This window comes from Nicrophorus vespilloides, unplaced genomic scaffold (assembly GCF_001412225.1).
Source record: "Nicrophorus vespilloides isolate i.1.1-1 unplaced genomic scaffold, Nicve_v1.0, whole genome shotgun sequence".
NCBI lineage: Eukaryota > Metazoa > Arthropoda > Insecta > Coleoptera > Silphidae > Nicrophorus > Nicrophorus vespilloides.
In genome coordinates, this window is record NW_017100093.1 from 385,760 (window position 1) to 401,033 (window position 15,274).

A 15,274-nucleotide genomic window follows, 5' to 3' on the forward strand; every position below is an offset into this window, starting at 1 on the left:
CCATTGTGTGTTACGCCATGTATTATGTCAGTACAGGCAGTAGTTGTACTGTAGATATTTGAGGTAGTTGGACTTGTTAAGAGGCCCACGGCCCGCTCGAATTTATAACGCAATTATTATTATTCGATAACGTTATCCTTGTTATTATTTCTGGTGTGGGCTAAAATAAATTATGATAATATTGTTTTTCTCAGTCCTATTTATTATATTGGGTTATTTTCGTGATGGCGTGCAACAAATCAAGCCGTCGTCCCATCAAACGAATTTATATTAAAAAAAAAACGGAGATTGGTTGTGCTGCGGCATCATCGGATGAAGAGAGCAGAGCAGAGAGGAACAACCAAAAAGGCCAAACACGAACGAAATGAGAAACAATTATGCAGATGATCGGTAATAAAACAACTACTTCGCGCTATAAAACAATCCGAAAGTTTTTGTGGAATGCCTTTTACGGTGAAATCGATAGATCACGGTTGATTCGTGTATACAGATCAGTTTTGATAGAAAGATTATAGTTGAGGATGTCCTGAAGGCACATTTCATGTTATGATGGCCGCATACATCACTTCGCAGATAATCACCGACCGTACACACACAACCATACGAAACCTTCCTAAAATCCGAGACATAAAAAGCTGCGCTCCTCGAAGACACCCTCCGGGCCAACCCAGAACAGAAAAAAAGGTCCACCTCTTCTGCTCCTCCGCTTCTCTGCTATGCTATGCTCTGCGTGCTCTTTCAATGCTGCCCTCGCCTTCGTATATTTCAAATGGAATAACGCTCCTTTTATATATGTTAAACTAAATTGCATCCAAATTTTCCAACAACTTAACTTCAAGACTGGTAACGCCGCGTTTACATCTGGTCTTAACAGTTTTCGCTGACAGTAATGTATGCAGATCACACGTATGTTATTACGATTGCTCATCAAATCTTCGCCCGGCTATTACCTTCTACTATATAGATCAGTTCTTCCTAAAACTACCGGTAATTTACAATCTCAAAGCAATTACGATACTTTGTTGCCTACCAATATGATTTATAAAACTCTCTAAAACTGATGCATTTCTAACTTTACTTATTTGTGACTGTTTTATAAAATATAAATAAAGGTATTTTATATATTTTTTTTATATTCAATGTAAAAAAGATATTTTTGAATAATATAACATGTTGAGGATGTTTCTTATTATTATAAGTTAAGAATCGTTGCAAATGAAAAATGTAGACATATAACCAACTGAATTTCAATTGCATGTTTAGGCATGCAATATTATTCATCAATGTGACAATTGAGATAAATTCGTGAATTCATTAAAGTTTTAAGTTACATCGAAACGCGAGATGAACTTGCGAGATGCAGGCCATTTAGAAATAATTAACATATTCATGTAATTTCATTTAATTGCCCAACAATGTGTGAAAGTTGTGTTTGGTTTCTGAGTTAAGCGCGTGAATTATTAACAGTATTAGCTACGAATACTAGAATTATATGCTAAATTGTCTACATGTACTCTACAATACCGCATAATAAATGCATAAATCATTTACGCTTTCTGGCGATTTATTTCATACAATCAACGATAATGTGAAATCATTAATTAAGATTTATGTTTAAAAAAAATATAGTGGCGTAAACAAATTACGTTTCTCGTTGCAATTAGTGTCCGCGTATTTGCGTTTCTATCAATTTTTTAATTTTTAGATTAACCTTTCTTAAATTGACTTTATTGAATTGGTTTATGTGATAGGTATATGGCGTGGAAAACTAATCAATATATGATATGTTTAATGCGTGTCCGATATTAGCAATTGTGCATGCATGGTTGTCGAGCTTATTTAACAATCTGACGAGTATTACACGCTCATGTTGGGTGATTCAAGGTGGTCTGCAAACTTGATTCAGACGGTTTCCCGGAATAACTGAAGTGCTCCAGACTAACGAAACTAGTTTCCTTTCATGACGTGCAAACTGAAAAGGTTCTTTCAAACAATAAATGCATAAATTTTATTCATTTTTTTTGTGCGCGCAGAACTTAGTTCGATATCAGGTATTATGAATCAACCGGAGTGATTACGTGCGCAGTTAATATTAATCACGACAAATATAGTTCACCCTTTTCTCGTCTTACTATAAAAGGTTAGACACGTGAGCGAAACGTAATTTAGATGTAATTTTCGTATAAGCGAGTGTTTGCATTGTTTCTCCAATTACCGGAGATCCAGTTCGAAGGCGTATTGAGTTACACATTACAAATGAGTAAAGTATTCTTTATTCGCATAATAAGGCAATCAGGTGGACTAATTGCATTTGGTCAACGACGGCGTATCTAATCTCTTATCCTTGCATCAGTCTCTTCATTCACCTCTTATTCCTCATTAATTGCCTTCCTCGTTTTATTAAATGTAATTGAATTACTTCAATTACCACAATTACTCTTATCCGTCTCTCTGGTTGACGTGACGGGATTCAATTTGTGGCCATGCAGAATCAAAGAGTATAAAAAGAATACATAGATATTTATAATGTAAGGAATGCTGTGAAAATCTATGCGATCAATTTGCGTAATTAAAAACGCGCTTGCCGTTCAATTAAAGCGATTGTTGAACCCAACCTAATCCTTCCTACAAAATGTTGTCGTTTGGAATTTATGTGGCTTCGAGAGTCGACATGCGATGCTAGATGCTGGCTTAGGCTCTCTCTGTGGTAAAGAAAGGTAAAGAAAAATTGGGTAGAACGATACGAAAATAAAATGAGTATTGCAGGCATTATTTACGACTACTTCAATTAAGTGAACATTTATTGCGCCATTAACAAAAATGCTTTAATATTATCGCACGTTTTAACGCGCAATATTTATATACTTGCTTTTCATACTGCTAATGACTTTCCAGAATGCTAGACTAGACTCACAATATTTATTGTTCGCTCGTTGCATGTAAGATACGAAAGTCTAGATTCTAGACTCAAGAATCTAGAGTGTAGAATCTCAGTGAAAATTATTATTATTTTTTAAGGGATCGCATCTGGCGGGAGAGGAAACAAAGAGCGATAAATGGAGCTGCGGCCGGCGGCTCTTTTGGGCCTCGTAATTATTAATAGTCTTTTAATTGGTGGCCTGCTTTAAAGTTCGACTTATGATCTGCAGATTAGTGAGCTGATTATTTACTCACCAATTACCGGCCGCCGTGACTTTGTTCCGATAATTACAGAAAATGAAACGCACCCGTACTGAGAAGATGGACTCGGATGAGTCTAACTGCATACGACTCGAACTTGGACTCGAGACTCGAAGGTTCCTGCCCTGCCCAAGCATTTATCTCTCCGTTGCTTAAATATTAATGTAATGTACTTCGAGGAGGATGAATGTCCGCGATGCATATTTTATCAGATGTATATTAACAGTTAGTTCGTTAGTTATTGTCTTCGCGGATGGCTGGCCGCCTCGATAACTCGGATACATATTTGTTACTGTCATTGTATAACGACTCGACGTTAGATAAGTGCTAATTTAGGTAAAAGAAATTGAATGCATCACGTTTTTATCGGGCCACGAGCATCTGCCTTTACGGACCAGCCTTGAAACAACAGAGATCTTAACACTATTGTGACAGCGCCGCACCGATGTACCATTAGAAGAATAGAGGACAGACACGAAAAATAAAACGAAACAAAACAACAATAAAACAAAATGAAACTGGATGTTTTCGAAATATATGGATCTGACTTTTCAAAAGACCATCAATTACATCTAATCTAAATTATATTACCATTTCCAACGAATTAAATCTTCTAGCACTACCATATTTCTTAGGTAAAAAAACAGATTTCTTGTTGTACTTAGATCAGTAAATTGATTAAAACAACAATTCCGAAAATGGGGTTTTCTAATTAAAAGTAAATTAATAAAAACGATACTAAATCTCATATATGCACAAATCGACTTAGAACATAATTTATATAAAATTTCTAAAAATCATCTCAAACTATACATTTTGAACAATACGTTGTTCATGATACACTTTTTTATATTTTAAGTTATATTTAATATATCTGAATTACAATCTTAAAAATGTTCAATTTAAAGTTGGTGTATGTAATAAATTGTGTTTTGAAAAGTTCTGAATTATCAATATAGATAAATTGGTTAGGTTTGAAAGTATTGTAAGCAAAAAAAGAAGATGATGGGAAGGGTATTGAACGTAAAATGATTAAGAAGGAGGATGGTTGTTTTTGGATGGGTCCAAGATGGTCGTTGAATTATGAGGGCGGTGGGGATAAACGTCATAAAGCGACGAAAACAAGAACACATTTAGTTAATACTCGGCTCTCATTAGTATTCGAGTCGAATTAATCCAAAAACAGAGCGGCAAAAGACACCGACAACATTCATCGGCGTACATTCCAAGCCAGCTCATTTCAGCCGCTAAACGACGTCAAGCAGCACTGCAAATATTTCAAAATCGTACTGAAAAACTGCTCGACCCAACAACATCGACTCATAAACATACACCGGGGAATGCGCGTACAAACAGGATCGTACTAATACTATGACCGCAAGCCGAACACAAAAGCCAAGAAAGTTTCCGCCACCAAATGAAAAACCCCCGAAATCGGACATTCGCTGAATTACAGGCCGCATTTTTCCCTCCTGTAATTTGTAATTGCGAAATAATTCCGCGACTAATTCAGCCCCGAAGAATTTTCAACTATAATTAAGTGAGCTACAACACTAGAGAAACGGCTCGACCAGTCGGACTTCCATGAAATCTCTCCCTCTCACAGACAAACCAAAAACAAACAACCACACTCGTACTCTTGTATTTCTTTTTGTTTGTGTATTTTCATCCGTTCGCCTTTTTATTATAATGAATTGTCGCCCACGCCTGGCGATAAGGATATGCATATATGTGCCTGTTCCTGGCAATGTAAGCACTCATCGTCTTCGCCCCTTGCTCAAACAGATAAAATATTCTCAGCCCGACGAATGAATAGATGATAAGCAGCTACACGGAAAACACATTTACGCTTCCAATGATTTATCGAAGACAGTCCCACAATTATGTAATTGTAATAATTGGCGATAATTTCGGTGACAAATTGGTGGTGGGACAAAGGGGCTGAGGCTGAGCGGTTGTGGTCATCCCGGATCGCGCCATACAAGAAAAGCACATTTGCCGTTTCAAAATGATTAATAGTTTCCTTTATTTGCAGGTCCGAATCACCGTGCTGGATAAGAATGATAGCCCTCCGTCGTTCGCTGATACTCCACTCGTCTATTACGTGTCCGAAGACCTGGGTCAAGGACTCCCCGTTGCCACCATCAGGGCTAAGGATCCCGACACCATTGGCACTCTCAGCTACTCGCTCGTATCTGAGAATGTCACCCAATTCACGCTGGATGCCGACTCCGGTCTTCTGACGCTTGCTGATACCCTCGACAGGGAAACAGTCGACACCTACAAATTGACAGTCAGAGCAAGCGATGGCATCCAATACACCGACACTGTTATCACTATACAAGTATGTATCATTTATTCCTATATCCATATCTGAAAACATCACAATAATTTAAGCACTGCACATTTACAAAGTACTTTAATTATATTTATTTATTTTCACTTAGTGATTTCATTTTTATTTATATATTTTATGTCTTTAACAATTTTATATAGATATTCCAAAAATTAAAGAAAACAGATTTGAGATAAACTACGAAAGATACTCGCCATAACTACTATTAAACATAATTGTCAATTGTATTTACAATCATAAGTATAAATAATAAGCAGTAACAGTAATTACATACATATTTAAGCAAAATATATTGATATTCGGAACACAGCATAATGTCCACACATAAAATGAATAATAAATAATTCACTAGTAGGAAAGTTATAGCTCAACACGTCAATAGCTCATTACGTTTCACAGTTTAAGGATTCCTGTCTTCCCAACCATACAGAATTGCCATATCATTTCTATACATTATTTCACATTTCAAAAATACAGTTGTTTCAATATCTATTGGTAATGTGAAATTTTTGAATTGTATTTTGCTAATTGATTTTTCAACATATATTTCAAATTTAATTTAAATTTATTGATTAAATTCAGATTTTATAAATTCAAAAATTGACAACTATTTTCATTTAATCAAACTTTAAAAAAATAAGATCTAATAACTTTATCAAGTTATTTTGTTATTTAAAAATTCTAAATGTGGAAACATTGAAAATCATATTGCACAGACGTGTTTACAAGGAAGTATTTCTAACAAGTTGATGCATAAAAGATCTTAATTATTGATAAGATGACAACGAGCGCCTGCAACGTTTACAAAACTTGCAGAAGTGGAATTAATTGTCTATGAATGCGAAAATTCATCGGCATTAAAATTGGAAACTGTACTTTGTCTGCGAAGAAGGAAGAATAAGAAGAGGAAAGAGCCGTTCGTTCAGCTCGCTGTAAATATAATTTCTGCAATGATGCAGTCCTCGACTTTATCAATCGATTAACGCTGTTTGATTAGGTATTCAATTAATCCGTTCTAACTGGTCGCAGCATCATTGTCGTCGTTGTCTGTATGCGTTTTTCTTCGATCGTTCCTAAGAGAGGAAAAAAAGTATTAGTGCAATGCCCCTGAACCTGGCTCCGGCGCGATTAGTATGAAATCTGTCAGATTTCCATCTGAATGTCACTAATGATAAACTGCTAGAGGAATTGCGCATACCACGTCGGCACCTTTTCAAATGGTCTGGCCTGGCTTGGCCTGTCCTGTCCCCGTTTTTCCGCATTGCTCAGCGCAATCCCGGACGATCGCACAATATTTTAATTTAACTCTCCTCTTCGCAGATACTTTTTTTTATGTGTATGTGAGCAATGCTCGTTTTATTGGGTTTGTTCTTGTACTGTTGTATGCATTTCCTTACCTCGTCTTTTCTGTTTTGCAGGTGAACGACACGAATGATAATCCACCTGTGTTCTTGGAGAACGCGTACTCGTTCGACATTCCGGAAAATGCGGCGCGTGGGTCGCAAATTGGTCAAATTCGTGCAAACGATCCCGATCTAGGAGTAAATGCCCAATTAACCTACACCGTTATTAGCGATTGGGCCAACGATGTGTTCTCACTAAACCAGCAAACCGGCGTTTTTACGCTCGCCACGGAACGCCTCGATTACGAAGAGGTAAGTTCATAATTGCCATATAATTACAAATTAATAACACACATACACATATATACGTACATATGCACATATATTTTTATTTATTTTTTTAAATACGAAAAAAAAAAAATGAAGGGAGACGGAGTCTTCCAGCACACTGATATACATTTACTACCTGCAATCATTTAAAACAGCGTTTCCCAAACCACGTTCCTTCCGCACGACGGTGTAAATATAGGTGGTACACCAAGCATTACCGAAATAAGACACACACGGACGCAGCATAGACGTTAACGGTGCTTTTTTAATACTCAATTACACATTTAACGAACGATTTTCAATTATAGCCATTTGCGAGACTCTTAACTGAAGAATTCCTCTGTTCACGTTGTAAACTGGTATATCCCTAAAATCACAATTTATTCACGCAATATGAACATTTATCTACACTATGCAGACCATATAATAAGTTTATTTAGTTCCTCAAACAACAATTTACACAACTAATGTCACTATCACTATTACTTAAAATAAAGAGTTAAGATATCTGATAATCAAACAATAAATATTTTAATTCTTATACATATAAATTAATATAATACATCTGAAAATGTATACTATTAAGTATTATAAGTGAAATTTCATTCAAAATTAGGAAGAGACCAGTTACAAATCGTATTTAAATTCTATACCAGTCTGTACAGCAAGATTTATATTACAGATTGGAATCATCTGACTTAATTGAATAAGATGAGCCGACTTACTGAGTCAATTGCAAATTATTATTACTGTAGGTAGATCGGCATGATAACTGTAACGTGTGGATTAAAAAAAAATGTTTAATCATATATGTTTAATTCATACAATATTAAGTAAAACAAAACATTAAAAATAATACTTCCTAGTTTTATTTTGTATGCAGAAAGATTAGTTTTAAAGAACAAATTAATGTTTTTGTTGCTTTTATTATTTTATCTAAATATCAGTTTATTCTTAAAAGATGATAATCAAATTACCAAATTATTGAAGTACAAAATATAAATAAACATGTTATTTTTTTAAATTCGTTAAAGAAAATGCAAACTGAAAAATAATTAAATAAAACTAAGGTTTATCTAATTTAAATAAGTCTAGTAATAATTAATTCATATGAATTATGGGATATTGCAAATAATATTCAAAGTATTCTAATATATCAAAAAAATAAGTATAGGAAAAAAAAGTGGACTTGCAAATCTGGAAGGAAGGTGGAGAGAGCACTTAATAGAATGCACTTAATTACGTAAAAGTGAGTATTTAATAATCTCTCTCACTGGCGAGCTCATTTTAGCCTCTTTATTATTTGAGGAGCTGTAATTAATTGCCTGCACCACAAGGAGTCATATATAATAATTAAAAGGGATGAGTTACATATCCTCGTTTGCGCCGTGAGATGGCCGACGACCCAAGAGAGAGGAAACGCCACGCCATTAACGCGGCGAAAATAATAAATACAAATTTATTATATATTATTTATTTTCACCACTCTTTATGCCCAATACATAAAGAGTATATAATGTGAAAGACTGAGTGAGTGACTCTGTGTGTATGTGTATATATATATATAAAATCGGTTTTGTGAGTTGGTTCAAACAACCGCTAGTTTTCAAGATATCCAACGATAAAAACTAGATACTGCCTGCCAACAACCAACAAAGACAGTTCCGCTAAATGCATTAGCAGACAGGACTACTTTTTACATGGGAATTTCAAGGAACACGAGAGAGGGCTTTTAGATACCGTGTTTATATAACTATTTATTTTAAGGCCCCTCTGCGCTCTACCTCCACCTTCGGATATTTGGCATACGTCACATTTCCGACGCTCTGCTAATTACTTTAATCCGATGACATTTCAAAACTTTCGTTTCTCATATTTTTCAACCACGAAAAAAAAAGATAAATTCACAACCATGTTATAATGACGCATTTTTTATTCCTCGTTATTTAATTACGAAAGTAATCAAAATATATTTATTAAGTTTTTTTTTAAAATTATGTATCGAGTGCAATATTTCACAAATTTAATGCATCGAGAGTGATTATTGACAGGTTTTTGCAGTTTTATCGGAAAGTGCGGTTTTGTGTGTAATCCGTACATCACTAAATCCCGCAAGACAAGTAGTATACCTACAATTTTATATAGTCGTAAATTAATCAAATGTCAAGCTGCACACTGTAATCTTATGTAATTTACCTTGGGGCATTATAAGTAATTGGTGATGCGAGCAAAAAAATGTGGCAAACGTTTATTATTTTATTTATTTTTTCAATTAACATAAGAAAAAAGAATTCAGGATTTCTGCACAAAAAGCCGTATATATAATATGTGATATTTTTTTCAATTATCTCTTGTCGGCATACTTTTTGTGACTTAATTATAGAAATCGTAATAAAGTGCACTATTGATTGCAATTAACATGCAAATGGAAGTAAAATAGGTAATGTATTTCGGAGTTTAATTATTCAGGCGTTTATATCAACAGTAAAAATAGATGAGATAAATTAAGTGTATATATATTGTGTATCCATTTTAATTTGCTACAAAATGCTTTAATAAATTATTTAAAAACATCTTGTTAGTTAAAATTAAACAATAAATAAAGGCGAGCTACTGTCGACCGGTTATAAATATTTAATTGAATCGCGTATGTAAGCATTCGGTTAAATGTGTCATTTGTTCTTAGAACGTTCGCAATTATTTTTATATTTATTTTATAAAATCGAAATCGTTTGAAGGAAGGAAACCAGTTTGCTTTACTTAAAGAGAAGTATAAATAACTGCGCCGTGGATACGAAAAAAAAAATGGATGATTGGAGTGTGCGTGCGTGTGTTTGTGCAGAAAGGACATGTATTTTCTGTAAAGGTTAGAATAAGTAAACGCCTGGCCGTGTCCGCATTGACGCAGGGAATTCATGCGAACCAGGATGAAAAACTTGCTAATAATTTAATCTATATTCTATAAATGTATTTAATTGTATAATATATAGTGATGGTTCTATAAATGGTTGTCAATATTGCGGAGAGATACTTTTTTTTGTTTGTTTTCATCCGCCGACCGAAGCGAACATTATTTCTCTCCTCGACGTTTTCTGCAAATAAAATTTACTCGATTATAACACTTTCAGAAAAACCACACCACGGGCTCCCGTTCATTTCAAAGGCCACTTGTGAATTGCACCTATGCCATTCTTACTTATTCTTTCATCTCTCGACTATACCTGTTTCTTTATTGAAGAGCAAAATGTGACTTGGTTTAGATTGGAAACTGCTATCTTAATACTCACTTAATCAATAACATGATGAATTAAAAGCACATATAAAAATTGTATTTTTATTAATCTTATTTACAAATAACAAGGACTTTATATTAATACTAAATTAAGTAAGTATTAAGGACACTTGTTGTAATGATAAAAATACAATAGAATCCAACAAAATAAATAATCTTGGATGGAATATGACAAACGAAGAGAAAACTACTTGGAATTAAGTTTACTGAATTTAATGACATTTACGCAAAAGTTGAAAGAATCACAATTAATACAAAATAAAACCTAATTTGAACGAAGATAAAATAAATAAATATTATTTGTATTGGATACAAATTTAATTGATACTTAAATAATTATAATCTCCTCCTGTAAATCGCTTTCGTAATATAAAGTATTAAAAATCACTTCACATTATGTTAATTGATTTCATTGTGTAATCAAAGCAGGTAGTTGCAATATAACGACATATTTTGCAAAAGAAATGTACATTTATTTCAATAAACTGCGCTTTGTTCTAAACTAAAACTGGGTTAAGTGCGTCCTGAAATGGTGTATATGTTTTTTTCCGTTTAGCAAATTCCCATTGCGTAACGATCTTTGCGGGAGAGAAAGCGAAAAGAAGGCAGAGAGACGGTTGCAGTTTTTGGGATGCATTATGCATTATGCGGAGAATAAAGTTTAACGACCGTTTGTTAGTTTTATTAGGGAAATATACCGAGCGAATGCGGAAAAAATCACATACACGTAATTTCTGCATCTGTAAATTGTAATGAAGAAGGTGAGAGGAGACATATGCTCCTACGCGCCCTCAAACAATAACCATAACGAATTAACGTCCCGAGGATTTACGTCCATAATTTATTATAATTAACAGCAATAAAGTGTTTTAATTGATACGTCATTATGCGATTATTATTATGATTATTAATAATCCGCTCGACGGTCGAGACTCTATCTTTTTTATTTTCACAACCTAAAGGCCGTAATTGCAACAAATTGCGCTCCTTGTAAATAGAACACGTTTCATATACATACACACATATTATGCAGAATGTATGGTGGTAGAGAGTGTGTGTGTGGAATGGCATGGACAGGAATAGATCGTAGATTTCCTATCGGTCTTCGAGTCTCTACAGTGCGTCGTTCTTGTTTGCTGATTCTTTGTTGTTGTTGTTTGTTCCAGATGCAGCACTACATCCTCGTGGTCCAGGCCCAGGACGCAGGACATCCGGCATTATCTAGCACTCTGACAGTTTACTGCAACGTGCTGGATTTAAACGACAACGCTCCCGTTTTCGATCCAATGTCATACAGCAACGAGATATTCGAGAATGTCTCCATATCGACGCCGGTCATTACTGTCAGCGCTACCGATCTTGATTCAGGTTTGTGGATTCGCAATTCCTCTTCGTCGCCGTCTCCTCGAACGAGCCTTATCTTCACTGAACATACCACAAAAAAGGGAAAGAACCAAATGCACCGCGTCAAAATATATCCCTCGATAATGTTTGCTGTTTTGACGTACCGAAACTATTGCTTCATTCGCTCTTATCTTTACAACTTCATTATCCTGCCAGAATTATCGAAGATGATATTTGTTGTCAGTAAAAAACATTAAATAGCATACACTGAATAATTTAACAGGATAACATATTTTTAGCCGTACGCTCACTCGGCAAGCATCACATAATATGTATGAGTTATAATAAAAAATATAACTGAAAGAATGCATTCTATCAGAACATTAAAAAGTTATAGTAAAACTCATTTAGAATAGAAAGGTCGCGGCAAAGTTCAAAATCTGTAATTATCCCACATAATTAGTTTTCAAGTTCTCGTTACAAAGAGCGAACGTAGAAAATCGAAATGTTATATTTATTCTTGTCATTATTGAATGAAAACGCGAAGTTATTGTATGGCCCCGGCTTACATTATGAAATGGTAATGGCTTCGCATTTTCTTCAGCTGATAGGTAGGTAGGTTGATGGCGCGGTGCCGTTGTGCACACTATATATTCCACATTCTATTTATAGTGTGGCCTTTTCGCTATCGGTGTTATTAGATTATAGGGAAGTATCATTTTCAAGCTTTGAAACTGTAATATTAAGCAGCGATTCTCTAATAATATGACATTAAACACAATACTGATGACCCCACGGGTCGTGCAGGAGAGCGCACAATGACAATATGAGTCGAGAGTCGCCCTCTCCGAGCGCAGTTTTTACCGCGACGTAAGAATAGAGCGGGGGACCTGTACACAAATATTGTGCAAAACCCTGTTGCTCAATGCACATCATGACATCGTGTCACTGTTACTATTATTACAATTACTATCACATTGCATTTGTATTTCATCCATTCGATGAAACCGATGAAGATAGTAATAATAAGAATAACGCTTCCCATAAGGAAAATCGTAAAATTTGAACATTTCTTTGATGTTATGTAATGATGCGCGCATTGCCCAAGCCCCGTCCGATAAGGTGGACATTAAATGGTATTTGATGGGAAACCAGGGGCCGGCTATAAACGTAGAACTTTTAATGCGCCGAAATGAAACGCGCAATAAAACTATACTGAATGATTCAAAAAGTAAAATAATAATAATATTCACAATGACTTACGCTGCTGCATTGAAGATGGGAAAATATACTTACTTACATTTTAATTTTGAAATTTATGGGCAACATTTCATTGAGATAAATGGCTTTATCGCAGCGATGAAATTAGTAGTCGTTTCGTTAGAGGAACGGATGCATAAGAAACAAAAACTGGTATAAAATATGTGTTTTATATATTTATGGTGGTGTGCAGGGAATAATGGGAGAGTCGAGTACGGCATCACTTCGGGCGATGAGAATGAGGACTTCAGGATCACCAGGAACGGTACAATCATCACCAACAGGATGCTCGACAGAGAGACGAGGAGCGTTTATAATTTGGTGATCACAGCTACGGACATGGCGGCACCGCCAGAAAAGAGACTGTCCTCAACAGTACAAGTGAGTTTTTGATAAAATATATTGTCTGGGATGCTGAAGGGACAGGACATTAGCAGCAGGCCAGTTTTACGACCGACTATAATAATGATTATTATTTTTTTCCCGTTCTTTTTTTCTTGTTCCCTCTCATCTTTTTTCTCTGTCTTTTATTTCTTTAACTATCATTCGCAAATGACCGTAAAATTAAACAATGAATCTATTTTATCTCTTTTCACTAAAGGCGACCATCACTCTGAAAGACGTCAACGATATGTCCCCCGAGTTCATCACCACCAACGTGACCAACGTCACCGAGAATGTGCCGATCAATACCGTCGTCATGGTTGTTAAGGCTGTGGACAAAGACGAAGGCTCCAACGGCGACGTCAACTATTATATAAACAACGAGATGGAGATCCGGGATGTCTTCTCCCTGGGTCCGGTAGACGGTGTCCTGAAAGTCGCTGGGAAGATCGACAGGGAGCTGAAGAGCAGCTACATCGTTTACATCACCGCCAAAGATCTGGGCGATCCGCCGAGATCCACGTCCTCGCAAGTTTACATCAAGGTCTTCGACGACAACGATAACAGTCCAGTTTTTGATCCTAAGCAGTACAGCGCCTCGATAGCTGAGAATGCTTCGATCGGAGCCAGCGTTCTTCAGGTAAAACGAATAAGAAAATATAAAGCGATAAGCAAAACTAATTAATTTTAATTATCGTACGCAGGTGTCCGCAACTGACGTGGATGAAGGGCTGAATGGAAAGGTGCGTTACTCAATTGTGGATGGTGATACGAATCGCGATTTTAGCATTGCCGAAGACACGGGCACCATCCGCGTCGCCAAGAATCTCAACTACGAGCGCAAATCGCGGTACCTACTGAAAGTGCGAGCCGAAGACTGTGCTGGTGATATAAACGGTGACAAAGTGAACTCGGACATAGCGGAAGTATCAATCGCCGTATCCGACATCAACGATAATCCACCGACATTCCTCGACTCCCCGTATTTGGCTTACGTCATGGAAAACGTCATCCCACCAAATGGAGGCTACGTGATTACCGTTCAGGCCTACGATGCCGATACTCCACCCTTTAACTCCTTGGTCAGATATTTCATCAAAGAAGGAGATACAGATATATTTAGGATCAATGCTTCAACTGGCGAGATCTCTTTGCTCAGGGCCCTCGACAGGGAGCAACAAGCCGAGTACACACTTTCCTTGGTCGCCATGGACACAGGTTAGTCTGATTTATTATTATTACATGCAGACGCAATACGGATAAGAATTGAAACCATTGAAAAAATTATAATCAACAACTTTGCAACAAGACATTATTTAAGGCTGCCCATAATCGCGCAACGCCATCTTGAACATTATTTTAGATAAATTACATTCTACTCTATCTTCCATTATCTTGTAAAGATTATAACGCCGTTGGTGCACTCCCACGAAATAAATAAGTAAAAATATATTGTGAACATGAAACGGCTCTCTTGGACAAATCACTGAAAGTATACTGAAACACGGCAAGAAAGAAACAACGAAAACGGTTGCCTTCGTATAGTTTAAGGTTCGCCGTCGATTTATGGTTATTCAAGAAGAGTAGACAAAAGGGGAATATTGAAAATTGCAAGGCTATTCAATACATTTGCAAATCGACAGTTATACAAACGAACCCAGATAGTATCGGAGCGCCGTCTATTTATATCACTGTCAATCTGCATTTTACAACTGGACGCGACTGTACGTTATAAAATAGATAAATAAACGACGGGCAAATAAAGTGAAGATATCGTTGGGATAA

General features: G+C 35.9%; 1 protein-coding gene across 1 annotated transcript in view; it reads left to right on the forward strand.

Moving 5' to 3' along the window:
• LOC108567652 (cadherin-related tumor suppressor) overlaps positions 1-15,274 on the forward strand; it is a 140,590-nt gene that overhangs the window by 114,426 nt on the left and 10,890 nt on the right. Inside the window, exons 3-8 of the mRNA XM_017928247.1 lie at positions 5,216-5,524; positions 6,955-7,191; positions 11,668-11,869; positions 13,299-13,486; positions 13,707-14,129; positions 14,194-14,707. Of these exons, the coding sequence (XP_017783736.1) occupies positions 5,216-5,524; positions 6,955-7,191; positions 11,668-11,869; positions 13,299-13,486; positions 13,707-14,129; positions 14,194-14,707 (1,873 nt within the window). The remainder of the gene's footprint in view (positions 1-5,215; positions 5,525-6,954; positions 7,192-11,667; positions 11,870-13,298; positions 13,487-13,706; positions 14,130-14,193; positions 14,708-15,274) is intronic.